This window comes from Gobio gobio (genome assembly GCF_949357685.1).
Source record: "Gobio gobio genome assembly, chromosome: 22".
Classification (NCBI taxonomy): Eukaryota; Metazoa; Chordata; class Actinopteri; order Cypriniformes; family Gobionidae; genus Gobio; species Gobio gobio.
Genome location: NC_137118.1, coordinates 43,573,355 through 43,594,196, shown reverse-complemented (window position 1 = coordinate 43,594,196; position 20,842 = coordinate 43,573,355). Strand labels below are relative to the sequence as shown.

Sequence of the window (20,842 nt, the reverse complement as noted above, 5' to 3'; positions counted from 1 at the left end):
TCTCGCTCCGTCTGTCTGTGCGCAAACACACGTGTTGAAGATGGAGGAGGATAGACTACTCTTTCATGAGATGGGCTTAGATGATCGGCTATTAAAGGTAAAATATAGTCGTGCTAGCAATATAAAGTATGTCCACCTCGAAATATCAGACAGTAGGATATCAACAGTTTGTTTTGTGCCGTTTGAATCTGTTTCGACACTGTATTTACATGCATAACATTAGCACTGTCATTTCTGAAATGGAGAAAAATATATATTTCTCATTGGAACTATGCAAACATTTCTTTCTGTGACAACATATTCACCATAAATGCCTTTCTTGTATATCTGTATTTAGTTATATGGTTACCATAGGTCCTTCCGAAATACTATAGTTAGTACAGTAAACTTTGATAATATATACACACACACACATACATACATACACAGTACACACACATACTATATTGTATATATAATATAATGTAATATATTGTATATTACATATCTTGTATAATCACAAACTTTTATGTTAGTTGCGATTAATCAAGATATAATATATATATATATATATATATATATATATATATATATATATATATATATATATATATATATATATATATATATATATATATATAATTTTTTTCAGATGTTGTCAGATGTGCTCACTTGATTTGTGTCACTGCATGTTGATCTCCATAACACATTTAGTCCCCTTGTGGTCAGATCACCTTTAGGGGATGTTGAGGATGCATTCTTTAGTGCTGTTGTTTTTCTCAGGCTCTGGCTGATCTAGGCTGGTCTCAGCCCACCCTCATCCAGGAGAAAGCCATCCCGCTGGCGCTGGAGGGGAAAGATCTGCTGGCCCGAGCTCGAACCGGATCAGGAAAAACCGCAGCCTATGCCCTCCCACTGATCCAAAGGATCCTCACGTCCAAACAGGTGATGTGTGGCTTTTATACATTTGTTCTAAGTTGGGCCTCAATGACAGAAATATGTAACAGAAAATGTTTTGTTGTCGATGCTGTGAGCAGACTGTACGTGAGCAGGCCATTAGAGCTCTAGTCCTGGTCCCGACCAAAGAACTGGGCCAGCAGGTCCAGACCATGATCCGACAGCTCACTGCGTACTGCGGCAGGGACGTGCGAGTGGCCGACATCTCTGGGAAGGCGGATCTATCGGCACAGAAGTCAGTACTACAGCAAATCAAGTGCAGCTCATACCTGCTAAAGAAATGATGTCTGTATAAGGAACCACATTTGTTAAAAGATTTGATGATATCTTTCTCGGATTGTATGTATTAGTTCAGAAATGACTGAAATTTCTTAAAGGGATAGTTCACCCAAAAATTAAAATTAGCCCAAAATTTATTCACCCTCAAGTCATCCTAGGTGTATATGACATTCTTCTTTCAGATGAATAAAATCTGAGTTATATTAAAAAAGTCCAGGCTAATCCAAGCATTAATCCAAGTTTTTGAAGTCCATAAAAAGTGCATCTGTCCGTCAAATAACTGTTCCACGCGGCTCTGGGGTGTTAATAAAGGCCTTCTGAAGCGAATCGATGCGTTTATGTAAGAAAAATATCCATATTTAAAACTTTATTAAGTAAACTTTCGTCCTTCTGTGGAAAAGGGTTGAAAGTGAAATTCAAGATGCGTACGTGACGTCATGATGAGCGGACCTGGTCGCGTTAGTCTTTTGATCGGCATAGGAACTGTCAACAATTGACCTATCGGTAAGCCCCGCCCCCCTTAGTTACTGTTGCTAACTCGGACAAACAAACGGAGTTGCAATATCTTACAATGACAGCTGTCAGTGTGAAAACCTTATCCCAAGATGTTTTTGGACACAGAATGTAGCGTATATCCCGTCCGAATGATGGCCAGACTTTTCTGATGGTTTATCAAGTTTATTATGTCCTTTTTCACTCCAAAAAAATAATCGTAAGAGCTGAACAAACAAAGCATAAGAAGTGCGCACTAACGTCTCATTCACAAACTATCTCTCTCCGTTGCATTACCATTAACATACACAGCAAACTACACAAAAACACTCATAAAATAACAGTAAACAAACATATACACAGACCGTATGCCTTTTCGAGGGTGCAGTTAATAACTGGTAAACTTTGTATGATCTACAAATAAACTGCGTGCGAGCTCTTCCTTTCGTTACCCGGAGACTATAATACCCATCAAAATAGGAGTCCTCCTTAGTAGGACAGATAATGTAGACCTTAAACATATCTAAAATTAAATTAATTTACATATAACCAGTTTAATATGGAGAGGCACGGAAATGTAGACCTTTGTGTTTTTGACCTACAGTGTTACATGACGTGAGAACAGTTAGTTATTACAGTTGTATGTTAGCAGGGACTTTAATCGTAACTTAACGAGAGTATGACAAACAGAAAATCCTCTCAGGATCTCTGGAATCAGTGTTACAGTACCTCAGGCATGACATTTTAGCATTTTTGTAGCATAAACACCATCAAACCGATAAGAGCTTCGGATTTTCCAATGCATCTCTATGGCGCGGACACCTAAAGATGTCCGAGTTCCGGTCCCAGCGCAACTGATACTCAACTGCTATTGGCTCATCTGCGTTCGAGGGGAGGGGCTTACCGATAGGTCAATTGTTCCATATATTGAACAGGGAAGGCAGTCGGCCGAAAGTTTACTTTATAAAGTTTTAAATATGGATATTTTTCTTACACAAACGCATCTATTCGCTTCAGAAGGCCTTTATTAACACCCCAGAGCCGCATGGAGCAGTTATTTGATGGGCAGATGCACTTTTATGGACTTCAAAAACAGAGCAACTATTACTGTACTATAATAACTTGGATTAGCCTCGACTTTTGTAATATAACTCCGTTATCCTAGGATGACTTGAGCGTGAGTAAATTATGGGCTAATTAAAAAATTTGGGTGAACTATCCCTTTAATTTCAACTCAAGTCAAATTCTGAAGCCTGAGAGATTTTTTTGATATACTGTTGTAGTATCTATTAATAATATTTTGAATTAGCATTTATTTAATAATTAATATATTTTTATTTTAGGATCTTTGTTTTGTTCTCTGATTGGTCGGCTGGAGCAGTGTGTTGTGATTGGTGAAGCGCTTGCAGCGTGTTTGGGAAATGTCCCGTTCTCTTACCATAACACCAGTTTCAACACACTACTAACTAACTCAACCAGGCCTCGCCCCTTTATTTTGTTATTAATTATTTAAATGAGGAATATAAAGAACTCAAGACTACAATGGAGGCGTTTCTTGCTCAAACAGCAACATTGCACACTAAAGAAAGATGAATATGTAAAAAGCATAATAGCACCAAGTTAATCATGTTCATTCAGGAAAATGTTTATTGATTCTCATTCTAAGTAGGGATGCACCAGTTGACCGGCCAAAAACCGGAACCGGTTTTCTTTGTATTTTTCTGCCAATTTTTCCGGAAGTGCGCCCGCGTGCACATACGCCTATATTGCAATCATTCACGAACATGTCACTTGTGTGTTACAAACGGAAACTGGAGAACTGAGGGAAGAGACGAGATCCGCTGAAGGGAATGAAGCTTTCCTGTGCGAGCTGAAGTTGCGCGAGCTTACCTCTCCGCCCTGCACAAGCGCAGATAGTGGGCGTTTGTTCAGCTCAGCTTCTCACGTGTTGGATCGGATGAGAACGAAACAGACTAACTTGTGACAAAATTTCGGCCGCCGAAAATGTTCGGCCGAAAATGGCATTATCGGTTTCGGGCCGAAAAAAAAAAAAAGCCGAAAATGTAAACCGAAAATGAATGTCACCCGCCCCTCCCATCCGTGCGTAAGCGCTTAAAGCCTTGTTTATTCTTTCGCCTGGCTCCGCAGCGCGAGCCTCCGCTGACTGCGCGCGCTCCTCCCCAAACGGACGAGGAGTTTATACTCGCCGCGCTCACTGCTGTGCTATTAAGTTTCACTCGCGGTCGAGCTGTTATGACACGACGCGTCTGCCTATCAAAGATTAAGCATGACAGCGGTATGAGAGCAAATAGAGACGTATTCAGCTGAACTGCCTATAGGGCTCGGGCGTCTGACGTCATTACTTGGCGTGGCGGCCATGTTGATGGCCTCCTTTACTTCTACTCGGATTACTACGCACTGTTTATAGACGTACTCCCTCTCAGTCGTGTGTCTTAATTTGATTAATTTGGCATCGAAAATTGATTAACTTTCCACCGCTTTCCTGCTTGGAGGCGCAACCACGGAAACCAAGTATCCGAGGTAACAAAGAGTCGTCGGCTTTCACTAAAGGACGCTGTCAGCTGATGCAAGATATGAGATCACAAGAAAAATGCCCACCTCCGAATTCACGTGTAAAGGGTGATTGGAACCGTCCGCAACAAGTACACTATTTTGTCAGATAAAGTAACGATTCACATGGTGTTGCCAAGCAAGGACGAAGACATGACATTCCTCTATAAGATTGTGTCTGTATGTTGTGCTCTGACAAACATGAGCCCTAGCGTTGCGCTGAAATAAATGTGCATTAAATACAGCCATAAGTGTCTGTTGCATCCATACCCACAATCTTCACAATAAATATACTTAAATCAGTATAATGTGCAAAAGCAAGAAGTGTCACACAATCAGATATTTTTCAGTGTTTATTTGCAAGTAGTGCAACCTGAGAACACAGAACGGTGCAGAATGCTTCAAGGTAAAAGGTTAACGTTACATAGGCTTCATGGTCTGCAGCTCCTGAACCCATCCATTTGTGAACTGCAAATTTCATATGAATCCAAACCGTTAATAGTTCCAATTTTGTCCATATACCGGTCCCTGGCTTCCCTATTTAACGTATCCCGGTAAATTCCACATCCTTTTCGGGATTTTAACATAGTTTTTCTTTCTCCCAACTCTGCTTCTCCTCGTTCGATTTTCTGTATGTTTACATTCGCGAGGCCATCAACATGGCCGCCACGTCCCAGAATGCAACGCAGCGCCCGAGCCCTATTGCCAGAAGCGACAATCCCCTTGACTACTGGCGCGCGAACGAAGGCCGGTTTCCATTGCTTGCGCGGATTGCATGCAGGTATTTATCTGCCCCAAGCACCAGCACAAACAGTGCACAGACAGACTATTCAGTGCAGAATCTCATGTTCTTAATGAGAACCATTCTGTGATTTTCTGTGCAGTTATTCAGATAATTGTGGATATCTTTTTGCAAAACTGTTAAAAAACTATTTTATTTGATGGAACATAAAACTTGAAGAATAATATTATTTGGTATTATTATTTATATTTATTGTGAAAAAAATATTTTAGGTTTTGTTATGTAACTTAATAAAAGTGTCAATTTCAGATCCATTAAATTCAAGCTATGTATATATATATATATATATATATTAGTATACGTTTTTAAAAAGCCATTTTCGGCTTCAGTTTCGGTTTTCGGCCAAGTGCATCCTAAATTTTCGGTATCGGTTTCGGCCCAGAATTTTCATTTCGGTGCATCACTACTTGTGACAAAGCCTAAATACTTCTTTTTGTAGCCTTAAGAAGAACATGCATGCACTTTTGAAATGAAATGCTATCAGTTCTGTAGCCTATAGGATGATCATTTTTATTTTACCTTAAAATTACATAGACTTAATTTGATTTAAAAAGCACCTGCTGTAGCATCTTAGTTTTTATTCGTTGCACTAAACATTATTTGATTTAACATTTATGTACTTTGGTTTTATTTAATTTCACTGGTAAAGACTTTTTTTCTTTACTCTGAATTTAAAAACAAATGCTAATTTAAGTAACATCTTTGTTTGTATTGCAGAATATGCAGTTGTTGCCTTTAATTTCACCTTTCAGCCTTTTAATTTCCAATTCAATTTCCCGTTAATTTCAGATTGCGGACTTGTTTTCATTAGCCAAAAGCCAATTTAGCCTGTTAAATACCAAATAAACATCTTGTTCATGTATACTTTTGTTTTTTTATTGTATAAATTTTTTTTTTTTTTTAAATCGGAATCGGCCAGTTTTCTTGAAAAAAAATCGCTATCGGAATCGGCCATGTAAAATCATGATCGGTGCATCACTAATTCTAAGTGCAATGAAATATTATTGATTCCAAGAAACATTTACAATTCTTTGTCTTTCACAGGCCTATTTTAATGGAGAAGCCGGATATTGTGGTCAGCACGCCGTCCCGTGTTCAGGCTCACATTAACGCCCAGAACCTGCAGCTGCACTCTTCATTAGAGATGCTGGTCATCGACGAGGCTGATCTTCTCTTCTCGTTTGGGTTTGAAGCAGACCTTAAAAGCCTGTTGTGGTACGTGTTTGATTAAAACAGCTTTGCCCTGTTTACACCTGGTATTAAGATGCGTTTTGGTCGATCGGATCACAAGTGGAGGGCGCTAAATACTGGTGTACTTTCGACCACTTCCAGAAGGAGTCAGAAACGGATTTGACCAGATTGCTTTCATTGTGTAAACGCTCATGTGACAGAATGCACACGAACAGCCACTAAAGACCGTCTACTGACCTAACGGGTGAACATTATGGGAAACGCTCTAGCCAGACGGTATTTCAACTTTGACGGCTGGAGACCCAAGTTTGGTTTAAAGGTGAAAAATGTACCAAGCACAATGTTCTCTCACCATTCCTGATTTCTAACACACACTCACAGCGCTCGGCTGGTCTCACGGCTGTCAGAGCAGAAACTAAAGCTGATGCTCTGTGTTTTTCCGTCGTCTCCGCAAGCTTATTTTGTCCATTAGATGGGAAGATCTAAAAAAGCCCATACATTATCCACCCATAGACCCTCCCCTCAAAGAAATCAGGACAGAAGTGATTGAAAATGGACAAAAGAGACGGATTAAAACGCCCGGTGTAAACGGGAATGTGTTCCTCTTCTACTTGTGACCCAATCGACCAAAACGCATCTTAATACCAGGTGCGTTACCATTACTTGCAGGTGTGAAAAGTCTGTCTTGTTAGCTATATTCATTTGCAAAACCATGTTTTCCAGAAAAATAGCGGACTGGGTCAAAATTGCATTGTTGAGAGAGAAAAAAGTTTTTTTTTATTACTTTCAAAAAGTAATGTAAAATATCTTGTTTGCAAACATTATAAACTTCGTAAACATGAATTTTAGTTTCTCTCACTCCATAACAAATCCTTTAAAGGGTTACTTCAGTGATTTAGTATTAAGCTTTGTATCAGTAGAAACCCCGTAGTATATTTGAATTATGGTACTTTCCCCCCTCATATCCCCCTGATGCGAGAGAATTATGCATTTTATTTCTGGAAAAAAATCCTCAGATGACGCAAATACCGTCATTTTGTGCATTGGAGTATTTTTTGGCCAGAGGCTAGAGAATACAGGAGCTTGTTCTGCATGTTATCAACCCACCCACAGGGGAGGATCTCACTCACAGAATGTAAATGCGCACGGCCGCTAGGCTCGGGCATTAATAACAGAGCGGTGCAGAGAAAAGTGAGTGTTTCAAATTTTCAATGAATTCCTATGAAAGTTAAGCTTCCATAGGCTTGATCTGAAAACGCGCCAGACTGGACACGCGTTGTGTATGACAGCCGCGCTTACCTCAGCTCTGCTCAGCTCTTCACTCTCGTGATGAAGGAAATCTGACTCCTGCTGCGTCTGTGACGTGACTTTCGTTCGGCTCACTCACACTTTATTGAAAAGACACGTTCAGTTTTTAATTGTAGTGTTTATTCTCTAACTGAACGAAATTATTCTATTACTATGAAAATCAAAACGATGTTGGGGCGGTGCCGCGGTGGACAAGTGATAACCAATAGCCGTGGCTTTAGGAGTGGCCTCGTAGGGCAGCGAAGCAAGTGCATTCTGGGAGTTGTTGTCTTTCATCCACATGAGACAAAAATACATTTTCTGTATTTTCTCGGTCTAGAAGGCACCAAAATTCTATCTACGTAAATGACCCAGTTTAAATACACATTCATCTTCCCAGCGCTGAAGTACCCCTTTAAATTTAACAGGATTCAGAACAGGAATGAAAAAACATAAGTATAAAACAAACATAAATTAAATGTAGCACATTTCAGATGATAAATAAAACACGACCCATGATTGTGCCCGGCAAGTTTTGTATATGCAAGCACAATTAACTTTTTTAAGGTACATCTAGCATTTGTCTCTGTTCACGCCTGCAGTCACTTACCCAAGATCTACCAGGCCTTCCTCATGTCGGCCACGCTGAATGATGACGTTCAGGCCCTGAAAGAGCTCGTCCTCCACAATCCAGTGAGTGCAGAATGAGAGAAGCGTTAGCAGCTTGTGTGTGTGCGGGCTGGATCTGACGGTTTTCCTCCACCTGCTGTAGGTGACGCTGAAGCTCCAGGGCTCCCAGCTGCCCGACAGCTCTCAGCTCCAGCAGTACAGCGTCAGATGTGAAGAAGAGGATAAGTTCCTGCTCATCTACACCCTCCTGAAGCTCGGCCTGGTTCGAGGGAAGTCGCTCATATTCGTCGGCGATGTGGAACGCTGTTACCGGCTCAAACTGTTTTTGGAGCAGTTCAGCATCCCTGCTTGTGTCCTGAACTCGGAATTGCCGGTTCACTCCAGGTAAGAAGTGAAGAGACTTGAAATAGAAATCATGCAGGCGTAAATTTACTGAAGGCAATCAATTTTTCAAAGTTTCGCATTCAGTGTGAAAGAGCCTTGGTATTATGAACATCAGTGCACATTATTCTGAAGAAAAGGAAATGTTAGTTTTTATAAATATTTCCTTTCATAATACTTCTTTCTGATGTAACCAATGCCATGAGGTTGGAGGAAATTAATATTAACCAGCAATATCTATAGTTGTTATTATGTTGTGAATTAAGGCTGCACGATTTGGGGAAAATATCTAATTGCGATTTAAAATGCGATTTATTATTATTATTTTTACAAATGAAAAGTGTGTATATAACATTTTGTGTTTATATATTAATATGACTAATAATAATTATTATTGCTAAATAAATATAAGAAATATTACTATTACAATAACATTCATTATTAAAACATTTAAATAGAGTATTTAAGAACAAATATAACAGTATAATAATATTTATATTTTATAGAAAACTAAAAAATTATGGGTTACCTGTTAATATGCAGACACCCTAAGACTAATAATCCTTAGAAAGGTCTATGGATTTATTGTAAAAAAAAATATATATATTATTATTAAAAAATATATTTTTATCTGTGATATTAATTTCTTAAAGTCTATGTTTTTAATATGAAATATGAGCCTCTTATGCATCCACTGTGGGAATTAAAACTCCTGTACATTGAAGAAAAACATATGGATTGTCATATACATTTATTTAGAAGTATTATTTTTCATATTTTCTACCCAAAAGTTTAATTCATACTGGAGGCCAGAGGGCGCCCTCGAGCAGAAACTCCACATTTGCGTTAGAGAAGTAATCGTTAGTTTTCAGGAAATCCCTAATGTGAAGCTCCCGCTGTAGGCTGAACAAAACGAAGATAGAAACGCTTTGACTGATTAAACATACAGATAATACTTCTGCGACAAGATATGGTGTATTGAGTTCTTCAAGCCTTCTCGGGTACTTTCATAATAATAAAGTATGCAGTGCTGATTGACATTCTGTGATAAGCCACATCAGCTCGACTGACGTTATGAAGTGAGTTAAAACATGTTATTAAACGTTGTATTTTGTGAGACAACAGGTTTGTTGCTAACGCTTCGCATTACTAACGTTAGACGCGTGTTGCTTTTTCAAACGCACGTTATAAGCGACTTAAACTCGCAGTCTTTCAGACAGAGCCGCGATTGCGGTTCGATTTCGATTAATCGTGCAGCCCTATTGTGAATATTGTTTAACTCAAATGTGTCACATTGCAGATGTTAAACGCGTGTAATGCTGTTTTCATGTAGTATTGGATGTACTTAAATCAGTGTTTATTTGGGTTGTTTTATCAGGTGTCACATTATCGCTCAGTTTAATCAAGGCTTCTACAATTACATCATCGCCACAGATGAACAAGGACTAGAGAATCTCGCTGGAAGTTCCGAGAAAACACCGGAGAAAGGAAAGAAGAAAAAGAACTCTGGGAAAAGTGGAAAGTATGAGTTCCCTGCATATGAAACGTATGAAATATGGAAATGGTTTTAGCTTTAAACATTTGTACTGACTTTTGTTTTGACCTCCCAGAGGCAAAGACAAGGAATATGGCGTTTCCAGAGGGATTGACTTTCACAACGTGTCTAATGTGATCAACTTTGATTTTCCCACTTCAGTTGAGTCCTACATTCACCGCGTCGGCAGGTACACTGATGAGTATTATCTGATAACTTTATTTAAATTAACGAAAATGATTTTATTTTATTGTTTTAATTTTAGTTAACTATAATTCTGATATATTTATATATTTTCAGTTTTAGAAATTTTAGTACTTCAACGTAAACTTAATTTATTTAATTGTTGCTATTATTCATTTTTGTTTAAGATTTTTAGTTTTTCATCTAATATTATTATTTATTTCAGCTTTACTTAAAATGGCGAAAATTATTTGAATAGATTTAAATTTAGTTTGAATTAACGATAATACTGATTTATTTTTATTAAATAGTTTTAGTAAATTTGTCCTTTTATTCTGTTTAGCATTACATAAAATAAGTTTTGAAATACTAAAATTTCTAAGACTGAAATAATTTAGCTGCGATTTAAAATTTCTCTTTAAGATTTTTAGTTTTTCGTCTAATATTTATATTTTATTATGTTTCAACTTCATTTTAATTACCGAATATATTTCTAATAGTTTGTTAACAATAATAATGATTTATTTTTATATTTTACATTCAGTTTTGGCAAATTGATGTGCTTTTCTAATTTTTATAGTCTTTATTTATTTATTTTTTATTTTATATTTCCACTTTAGAATTTTTTTGTATTTAAATTTTTGTTTAAGATTTTTAGTTTTTCATCTAATATTTTTTTTTATTTCAGCTTTATTTAAAATGGCAAAAATTATTTTAATAGATTTCAATTTAGTTTTAATTAACAATAATACTGATTTAATTTTATAATTTAAGTTTTAGTAAATTTGTCCTTTTATTCTGTTTAGCATTACAAATATAAGTTTTGAAATACTAAAATTTCTAAAACTGAAATAAATATAAATTAATTTAGCTGCGATTTAAAATTTCTCTTTAAGATTTTTAGTTTTTCGTCTAATATTTATATTTTATTTTGTTTCAGCTTTATTTTAATTACCGAAGATATTTCTAATAGTTTGTTAACAATAATACTGATTTATTTTTATATTTTATATTCAGTTTTAGCAAATTTATGTGCTTTTCTAACTTTTATAGTCTTTATTTTTTTTATTTTGCTGAGCATTCATTTATATTTATTTCCGCTTTAGAATTTTTTGTATTTCAACAAACGTATTTTATTTAATTTAGTTGCCATTTAAAATTTCCGTTTAAGATTTGTAGTTTTTCATCTAATATTTATATTTTAATTTATTTCAGCTATATTTAAATTTACAAAAATTATTTTAATAATTTTAAATGTAGTAATAATGATTTACTTATTTTTGTATTTTCAGTATTAGTAATTTTATGCAATTTTTTAATTGTTAAGCATTCATTTATATTAAATTTTAGTACTTCAACAAACTTATTTTATTTCATTTAGTTGCTATTTCTAATTTTCGTTTAAGTATTTTGTTTATAGTAGTTTTTCCATCTTATATTTATATTTCATTTTATTTTAGCGATATTTAACATTTAGATTTAGTTCACAATAATACGAATGAATCCTGATTTTCCCTGCTTCCCTTTAGAACGGCTCGTGCGGATAATCCCGGCTCTGCGCTGTCCTTCATATCTCATACAGAACTCCCAATTCTCACAGAGGTTGAAAACGCTCTTTCTGGAGGTAAAGGTCACAGGCCTCAGAGGATATATATTGTAAAATGGTCACGGAAAACTAAATTATGCCTGCTTTTGCTGCTAAAAACATAATATTAAACCTGCATTAAAAAATTATTATGAATAGAATCCTGGTATTGTGTAGAATATCACCCCTTTACATTTCTTAAATAATTATTGTATTATTATTATTTTTATTTAAATTGTATGCAAATGTTGCGGATATGAAGAAAAGAACACTTGCATGTTTTTTCACCGGCAAATGTATTCCTCCTCTGTTTTCAGACACAGAGTGTGTTTTGAAGCCTTACGGGTTCAAAATGGAGGAAATCGAGGGATTCAGATACAGATGTCGGGTATGTTTGTGTCCTCTTCTAGTACTGAAGCTGTATTTGTGGTTTGGTTCGCCTGAAGTCTCTTGCATGCTATAATTTACCCAGGATGCCATGAGATCAGTCACAAAGCAGGCGGTGAAGGAGGCCAGACTGAAGGAGATCAAACAAGAGCTGCTCAATTCAGAGAAACTCAAGGTTTGTGCTCTTTAAACACGGCTCACTTTAACCAGTTCATCTCTAATATTGATTGACCGTAGTAACTCATTTCCTTTATCTGACAGACGTACTTTGAAGACAATCCCAGAGACCTGCAGCTGCTCCGACACGATAAAGACCTTCATCCCGCCGTCATCAAACCTCACATGAAGAACGTGCCCGATTATCTGAGTAAGGATCGATCACCTTTTGATTGATTTGTATATTGGACACACAGACAAATGGATCTCAAACACATTTTTCATGTCCGTTGCAGTCCCAGCTGCTCTGAAAAGTCTGGTCAATCCTCTGCACCAACGGAAGAGAAGGAAGTTTAGAACAAGTGGCGTGATGCTGAGCAGCTTTAAGGTGGGAATACTAATCGTTCATTTACTTTAACACTTTAAAATCTCAATATAACACACACTACATACATGTACATATTAATTTCATACTGATATAATTGGGATTCAATCCACTAGTCGCATGCTTATAATATTAATTTAATTACTTGTATTTTCTGGGGTGACCTCGGAAAATGGTTTGTGTTTAAGGGCTGAGTAAGAATATTATGTGTAACATTCCTAACTTTGTTCTGCATTACAGAGAAACACTAAACCATAATAATCAGCCTTTAAAATATAAATTAAGCATAAAACTTGCCGTAGCACACGGGCAAATGTAATGATTATGAATGTGTTGGTTAAAAGTGCAGTAAGTGATTTCTGAGAAACTTTGTTGAAAGTGGATCAGACCACAAAACACTTGTAGCCAATCAGTGAGTGAGGCAATCAGCAGTAAGGGGCGTGTCCACTCATGAGGAAGGAGAGAGTGAGCCAATCAGCAATAAGGGGCGTGTCCACTCATGATGGGGGAGGAGAGAGTGAGCCAATCAGCAGTAAGGGGCGTGTCCACTCATGAGGAAGGAGAGAGTGAGCCAATCAGCAATAAGGGGCGTGTCCACTCATGATGGGGGAGGAGAGAGAGTGAGTCAATCAGCAGTAAGGGGTGTGTCCACTCATGATGGGGGAGGAGAGAGTGAGCCAATCAGCAGTAAGGGGCGTGTCCACTCATGATGGGGGAGGAGAGAGAGTGAGCCAATCAGCAGTAGGGGGCGTGTCCACTCATGATGGGGGAGGAGAGAGAGTGAGCCAATCAGCAGTAAGGGGCGTGTCCACTCATGATGGGGGAGGAGAGAGAGAGTGAGCCAATCAGCAGTAAGGGGTGTGTCCACTCATGATGGGGAGGAGAGAGAGCCAATCAGCAGTAGGGGGTGTGTCCACTCATGACGGGGAGGAGAGTGAGCCAATCAGCAGTAAGGGGCGTGTCCACTCATGATGGGGGAGGAGAGAGTGAGCCAATCAGCAGTAAGGGGCGTGTCCACTCATGATGGGGGAGGAGAGAGAGTGAGCCAATCAGCAGTAAGGGGCGTGTCCACTCATGATGGGGGAGGAGAGAGAGTGAGCCAATCAGCAGTAAGGGGCGTGTCCACTCATGATGGGGGAGGAGAGAGAGAGTGAGCCAATCAGCAGTAAGGGGTGTGTCCACTCATGATGGGGAGGAGAGAGAGCCAATCAGCAGTAGGGGGTGTGTCCACTCATGACGGGGAGGAGAGTGAGCCAATCAGCAGTAGGGGGTGTGTCCACTCATGACGGGGAGGAGAGTGAGCCAATCAGCAGTAGGGGGCGTGTCCACTCATGATGGGGGAGGAGAGTGAGCCAATCAGCAGTAGGGGGTGTGTCCACTCATGACGGGGAGGAGAGTGAGCCAATCAGCAGTAGGGGGCGTGTCCACTCATGATGGGGGAGGAGAGAGAGTGAGCCAATCAGCAGTAAGGGGCGTGTCCACTCATGATGGGGGAGGAGAGAGAGAGTGAGCCAATCAGCAGTAGGGGGCGTGTCCACTCATGATGGGGAGGAGAGAGAGTGAGCCAATCAGCAGTAGGGGGCGTGTCCACTCATGATGGGGAAGGAGAGAGAGAGTGAGAGTGAGATTTGAAGAAAGACTGTAGAAAGAGAAATGGCTGAGAGACATTATAAAAGAGAAATACTCAAAGGAATATCACTGGAAAAAGAAGGGTTATGATCATCAGGCAAGAGCTTTAGGACCCGTGTTAATATTAGAAAAGCTTTCCAGAGAGCGAAGCTAATTTATCTTCCAAGCTCCACATGAACACTTGGATATGCGTCTAATAATAGCGATAATTTATCTAGGTTGACATTAGAGTGAGCAGCCATGTCCAGTGGCTAACTTTAGTCTACTACTCGCAGTTCAAATCATAAGGTCAATGAATACATTACGTTTTTTTCGACCAACCAACTAATTAAAATTTGGTCGACTAAGTCTCTTCTCAATGGCTAACATTTGGTTGACTATTAGGAGGCAGCCCTAGATATAATAATGGCATATTGGTTAACTAGAGTAGGGTCCTTGATAGGACTTGAATTGTGCATAAAAGCAGATCCTCCATTGGTGCTCTGAATCAATACTTTCCTACTTTTGTTGCATTTGCAGAGGCATTCTAGAGGCAGAAATCCACTGAAGAGCTTTCGCTACACAAGGAAGAAGCGCGGAGAAAAGAAGGATGGGAAAACCTAACCGCTTCAGAGACTCTGGGATTGGATTGGGATGTTGAGGAATTGTCTGGACACTTTGTAAACATGCAGTGAACTGTGACTATCATCCTGTCTCGCTGCATGTTTTGAATTTTGAACATGTAATATTGTGTTTCATTAATACTTACGCTCTACTTCATAAAGTGTCTCGTGTTCTGGTTTTGATTATAAAGGTTCAGAGCCTCATTTAGATCTCCTTCAAATCGCTCAGGTAATTAACAAAAAAAATCCAAACAACTGTCGTCAAAAGAATGCATCAACAATTTTAATTCTTATAAGAATTCAGGGAGAAAATGTCATGAGGTCCTCAAAATAAGCTAATATTTTTTTCTTTTGATTTTGGGATTTTCATGTTCTACGTTAGTCAGCTAATATAAACCTTTTACTAATGCTTTTATATCTTTATCAAATGGATTCTGCAGTAATTGAATGTCCACATCAACTGCTCATTTGATCACAAGAACACAAAAGACTAGTTACTGGTTAAAAACTGATGAAAGGCATGTTTTATTAATGCCAAATATTTATTAGTCAACATGTTACTACAATTCATGAGTATGTGAAGGGGAACCATTACTTGAAACATCACTAAACACTCGGTTCTTCTAAAATGAGCCAGCAATGATTTGGCAATTACCAGAAAAAGGCACCTCAAAAGGTCTTGCACTATTTCACCAATTGGTTAGTTAGTTAGTGGTACACGTGAAGTGTAACTTGAACATTGCTGAGGGCAGATATAAGCACACACTCATTTAGATGTGAATATAACACTGTCATGTTTCCTGTGCTGAAACACCTCAACCATTCAAAAGCAAACACAGAACAAATGTTTATATCGACACGACACTCCATGAGGCAAGACATTTCAATCCACCTCTACTGACGTATAAAAACCACAACATTAGTGTTTGAACATGTCAGAGTGATGAGGAGTTTAAGGGTGTGGAGATTCTCCAGTTCATACAAAACTTCCCTCTAGTGCCAGCTGGTACAGCATATACATATATATATATATATATATATATATATATATATCTCTACTGAACAATATGAGTGAATGAGGTTATATTTCACCACAAAAAGTCAAAGAAAATTCAGTTTTGCTTAGTAAAAAGTACATTTTAAGACATTTTTATCACAATGAAGTAGTTCTCATTATTTTCCCATTTAATTTCCAATATGCATAACTGTCTAAATAATAAGATATATATATATATATAGGCAGTACAAAAAAAAACTTTACCTTATGATAAAGAAAATTCAGGGAAATTTGTGCTTAGTTGTCAAAATGAAAATATTATTGGTCCAAAATTTAATAAATAAATAAAATACAATTATTTTGTCTTCTGATTTTGTGGTGAAATAAGACTTAGGACCAGTTGCATAAACTTAGCCACTATGTTAAGACTAGTTGTGGCCCAAATGACTATGAACTTGTGCATTATGTACTCAATAATGTAGTGAATTTTATAAGGTTATTTTGTCATTCAACATCAGGGTTTGAAAGCCACTCCCCCTCCGCTACAACAGTTGAGGGCACGAAGTGTCCAACACTTGGTTTTTGCGGTTAATTAAAGGGATAGTTCACCCAAAAATGAAATTTTTTATCATTTACTCACCCTCAAGTTGTTGCAAACCCCTATGAGTTTCTTTGTTCTGCTGAACACAAAAGATATTTTGAAGAATGTTTGTAACAAAGCAGAGAGAGCAACCATTGACCACCATAGTAGGGAAAAAAATACTATGGTAGTCAATGGTTGCTCTCTCTGCTTTGTTAGAAAACATTCTTCAAAATATCTTTTTTTGTGTTCAGCAGAACAAAGAAACTCATAGGGGATTGGAAAAACTTAAGGGTGAGTAAATGATAACAGAATTTTCATTTTTGGGTGAACTATCTCTTTAAAAGCATCATCCGGGTATTTAAAGTCCACTTTTTCTACACACCACTCGCTTTAACGGCATAGAATAGTGCTTAAATGCACAAGTTAGGACGTACCTTGTGTCTTAAAGGGATAGTTCATCAAAAAAATGAAAATTAGCCCATGATTTACTCACCCTCAAGCCATCTAAGGTGTATATGACATTCATCTTTCAGACGAATACAATTTGAGTTGTATTTATTTAAGCTCAAAAAGTAATACGAGAAAAGCGTAACTGGTGCGACAATGACGTCGGATGTAGCATTTTGAACTGCGAGAGGCGTTCAACTTTTTCCGTAAATTGAATACGGAAGGCGGTCTTTCGGATGCTTGATATTTGACTTTATAACGTGTTAAAGGAACACTCCACTTATTTTGAAAATAGACTCATTTTCCGACTACCCTAGAGTTAAACAGTTGAGTTTTACCATTTTCAAATCCATTCAGCCGATCTCAGGGTCTGGCGGTAGCACTTTTAGCATAGCTTAGCATAGATAATTGAATCTGATTAGACCGTTAGCATCTCGCTCAAAAATGACCAAAGAGTTTCGATATTTTTCCTATTTAAAACTTGACTCTTCTACAGTTCCATTGTGTACTAAGACCGACGGAAAATGAAAAGTTGTGATTTTCTAGACCGATATGGCTAGGAACTATACTCTCATTCCTGCGTAGTGATGTAATATCATTGCGCCACTGCACTCATGGTACAGCAGCAGAGTTCCTTGATTATTATGCAGGAATGAGAGTATAGTTCCTAGCCATATCGGCCAAGAAAATCGCAACTTTTCATTTTCCGTCGGTCTTAGTACACGATGTAACTACAGAAGAGTCAAGTTTTAAATAGGAAAAATATCGAAACTCTTTGGTCATTTTTGAGCGAGATGCTAACGGTCTAATCAGATTCAATGATGTATGCTAAGCTATGCTAAAAGTGCTACCGCCAGACCTGGAGATCGGCTGAATGGATTCAAAAACGGTAAAACTCAACTGTTTAACTCTAGGGGAGTTGGAAAATGAGCCTATTTTCCTTTAAATATGGATATTTTTCTTACACAAACGCATTGATTCGCTTCAGAAGGCCTTTATTAACCCCCCGGAGCCGTGCGGAGCACTTTTTTTTTAGGCTAAAATTTCATCTGAAAGAAGAATGTCATATACACCTAGGATGGCTCGAGGGTGAGTAAATCATGGGACAAATTTTCATTTTTGGGTGAACTAACCCTTTAAGAACTAGTTTGACCCAACTAGCAGTTAACCAATCAGTCTTACTTTTAATTATTAGACCAATCCTATCATTTTATGATCCGACTTTAAAAAGTTAGGAACAGTGTTGATGCAATAATGTAGTTTATGCAACCGGCCACTGGACATGTTCTTGACAGGTTGACCCAGATAATGCTGGTTTTACCCAAAACGTTTGTGCATGTATATTTAAGCTTTACAACAAGAAAAAAAGCACATTAAATTTAAAACAGGAGCCTTCTGGCTGTTAGCAGCAAAGCATCATTAGATTGGATACAGCATTTGAGAGGTCCAGCGAGAGTCATGTGACCAAACACAATCACTAACACAGCACAGATTTACACTCACAACTGCGTTTAACGTCGCACGAGGATCAAGGGGGCTGATTTCACAGGAAACCACACTTTAAGGCTTTATTATCACTCTCAAACATCACAATACATGCTGGTTTATTTATAATCAAATGAAAATATTGCAGGAATGTTTCGTATGTGCAGTGACGTTATTAAAAACCAAATTGCAATAAGCAGGGACCCAAAGCCAATATGATTCAGTTATTTATTTACATTTTCAAGAGAGAAAAAAGTATTAGAATTGTACACAAACAGATGTTGAAACAATTTGGTCAGTCACTCATGGGGTGCACAATATCGAGGATTGAGAATCCAAACCTTATGAACACATCGATATTTAACACACTGTTTACCGCTGTCACATTTAAAAAAGAATTCACGCTACATGTTCACTCTACAAGGCGCTTCAAAACTGCCAAAGCCGAATAATGGGTCTAAATATAGAGATTGCAGCATTTTCACTCACATGTTCTCCATCGATAAGGCTAAACGAACAGTCTGATAAACACACTTGTGTCTAAAAGTAAGGCACAGCGGGGACGTTTGACTGGAGCCCCTCTATGCTTTTATCCGTATCCGTTTTGAGCTTGTGCCAGACCCTGAGGAACCGCTGAAGAAAACCAAGTTCTCACACAACATGAAAACCGATGGCAGAGTAAGTGTGGTGCATCATGGGAAATCAGCCCCCTCTGAGCCTATACCGTTGGATCGTTTCTCTCATGTATTCGCTATGACTGCTGCATGATCAAAGCACCAGCCCACACCAGGACAGAGAGAAAGAGAGGGGAGAAAATAGAAAATCAGAGAGGAGAGGTGGCCGAAGAGTCCAGTCCAATCAGATTCTTCATCGCGATCACATGACCTCACAGCACGAGTTCTGCTTGCGTGCCTAGAACATACAAAAACAGTGACATCAACATCAGCTCTTTAGATTAAACACGCAATAAACTGCATGTCCTCAGGACCAGTCGCTGTGTTTAATGTGCATGTAAAGGACTGACCGTTTTATAAAAGGCTTTTGATTGGTTTCCAAGATGCTCAGATTTCTGAACTAAATCATCCAGTTTCTCTCCTCTCTCCAGCAGCGACTCCATCGTGTTGTGCTGGAGAAACACATTCAATTAAATACAAATGCCAATGCATTAAAAAATAAAAAAACATTCAATGATTTGCTCACCAAAATAATTTTGGTTTCGTCCAGTTCCGCTTGGACTTTGGTCATGGCGTCAGCCTCACGCGGATTCTGCAGAACAGGAAATAAACTTAAAAACTCAATAAAACTGTTAGATGTAATAAAATGTGTTGTGTTTACTAATGAAGTGCCCTTAATGGCAGTTTCATTATGTTGTTCATGATTGTTCCACCTGGTATCTAGCCAGATGGCTGTCCAGGGCCGTGTACTGAACGGTCGTCGGGGATCCAGAAGGCCAGTCTATACTGTTCACCTGCCTGGAGAACTCATCCAGCACCTACAGACAAACACAAACCCGGTCCAGAGAGACAATGGTGATGCCTAATCAGCAAAAATCTCAGTTCATTTTTTTAATATTATTTTAAAGGCACAATATGTAGTTTTTCGCCACTAGAGGTCGCCTATTCAAAACAAAGGCGTACCTTGATGACGGCGAGAGTGAGCGTGGATTCATGGGAGTAGTACATTTACATTTATACATTTGGCAGACGCTTTTATCCAAAGCGACTTATATTGCATTCAAGGTACACATTTTACATTTTGTCAGTTCTTGCTTTCCCTGGGAATCGAACCCATGACCTTGGCGTTGCTAGCGCCATGCTCTACTGTATAGCTCAAACAGAGCTATAGTATTAAGAAGAGCAGGGCCGAGTGTTGTGGAGCTCAACGAGATTAGAGATTAATCATGGTAAAACATGGTACTCGCAGTAATCAAACAGTAATCTTGGCTAATAAAACATGTAATATATTAAAGCGTCTTTGGTGTTTCCATGGTTTCTACAAAAAACAGAAATCGATGGTAACGTGGTTATGACGTGATTAATAGGCGACGCACAGACACAGTCCGTGTCCTGGTTAAAATTGCTTATTTCTTTGGATTTAAACATTCTTGGAAACATTTGGGATAATGTAAGGACACAAGTCAATAAAATATATACAATTTTTCTAGTGGTTGTTGAATATTTTCATCCAAAAATCTTACATATTGTGCCTTTAAGTTTTATCTAATATAAAATTGACATTTACATTTTTATACTAATAATAACTAAATAGTAAAGTTCTTAGACAAGAGAGAACAAAGACAG

At 38.1% G+C, this 20,842-nt stretch overlaps 2 protein-coding genes across 3 annotated transcripts in view; one reads left to right on the top strand and one right to left on the bottom strand.

Annotated features, from left to right (window-relative positions):
* The first annotated feature begins 23 nt into the window (after positions 1-23).
* Positions 24-15,233, top strand: ddx56 (DEAD (Asp-Glu-Ala-Asp) box helicase 56). The gene is made up of 14 exons (XM_079805100.1): positions 24-97; positions 763-924; positions 1,017-1,171; positions 6,125-6,295; positions 8,161-8,251; positions 8,331-8,572; positions 9,948-10,091; positions 10,180-10,293; positions 11,816-11,910; positions 12,189-12,259; positions 12,344-12,433; positions 12,520-12,625; positions 12,711-12,802; positions 14,948-15,233. The coding sequence occupies exons 1-14, from the start codon at positions 41-43 to the stop codon at positions 15,029-15,031; spliced, it is 1,674 nt and encodes a 557-aa protein (XP_079661226.1). The 5' UTR covers positions 24-40; the 3' UTR covers positions 15,032-15,233.
* Positions 15,234-18,756: 3,523 nt separating this feature from the next.
* The window catches only part of ykt6 (YKT6 v-SNARE homolog), a 14,287-nt gene continuing 12,201 nt past the window's right edge, over positions 18,757-20,842 (bottom strand). For both annotated transcript variants that reach the window (XM_079805113.1, XM_079805112.1), the window contains exons 6-9: positions 19,930-20,034; positions 19,743-19,808; positions 19,567-19,668; positions 18,757-19,454 (exon numbers count right to left, since the gene is read on the bottom strand). In XM_079805113.1, the coding sequence (XP_079661239.1) occupies positions 19,419-19,454; positions 19,567-19,668; positions 19,743-19,808; positions 19,930-20,034 (309 nt within the window). In that variant the 3' untranslated portion in view covers positions 18,757-19,418. The remainder of the gene's footprint in view (positions 19,455-19,566; positions 19,669-19,742; positions 19,809-19,929; positions 20,035-20,842) is intronic.

What these genes read in the sequence shown, in the direction of transcription:
- ddx56 (XM_079805100.1), top strand. Translation starts at nt 41, where the DNA reads ATGGAGGAGGATAGACTACTCTTTCATGAGATGGGCTTAGATGATCGG. An exon ending in TCAATTCAGAGAAACTCAAG is followed by an intron (nt 12,434 to 12,519) that starts GTTTGTGCTCTT and finishes TTTATCTGACAG; the next exon opens with ACGTACTTTGAAGACAATCC. An exon ending in TGATGCTGAGCAGCTTTAAG is followed by an intron (nt 12,803 to 14,947) that starts GTGGGAATACTA and finishes TTGCATTTGCAG; the next exon opens with AGGCATTCTAGAGGCAGAAA.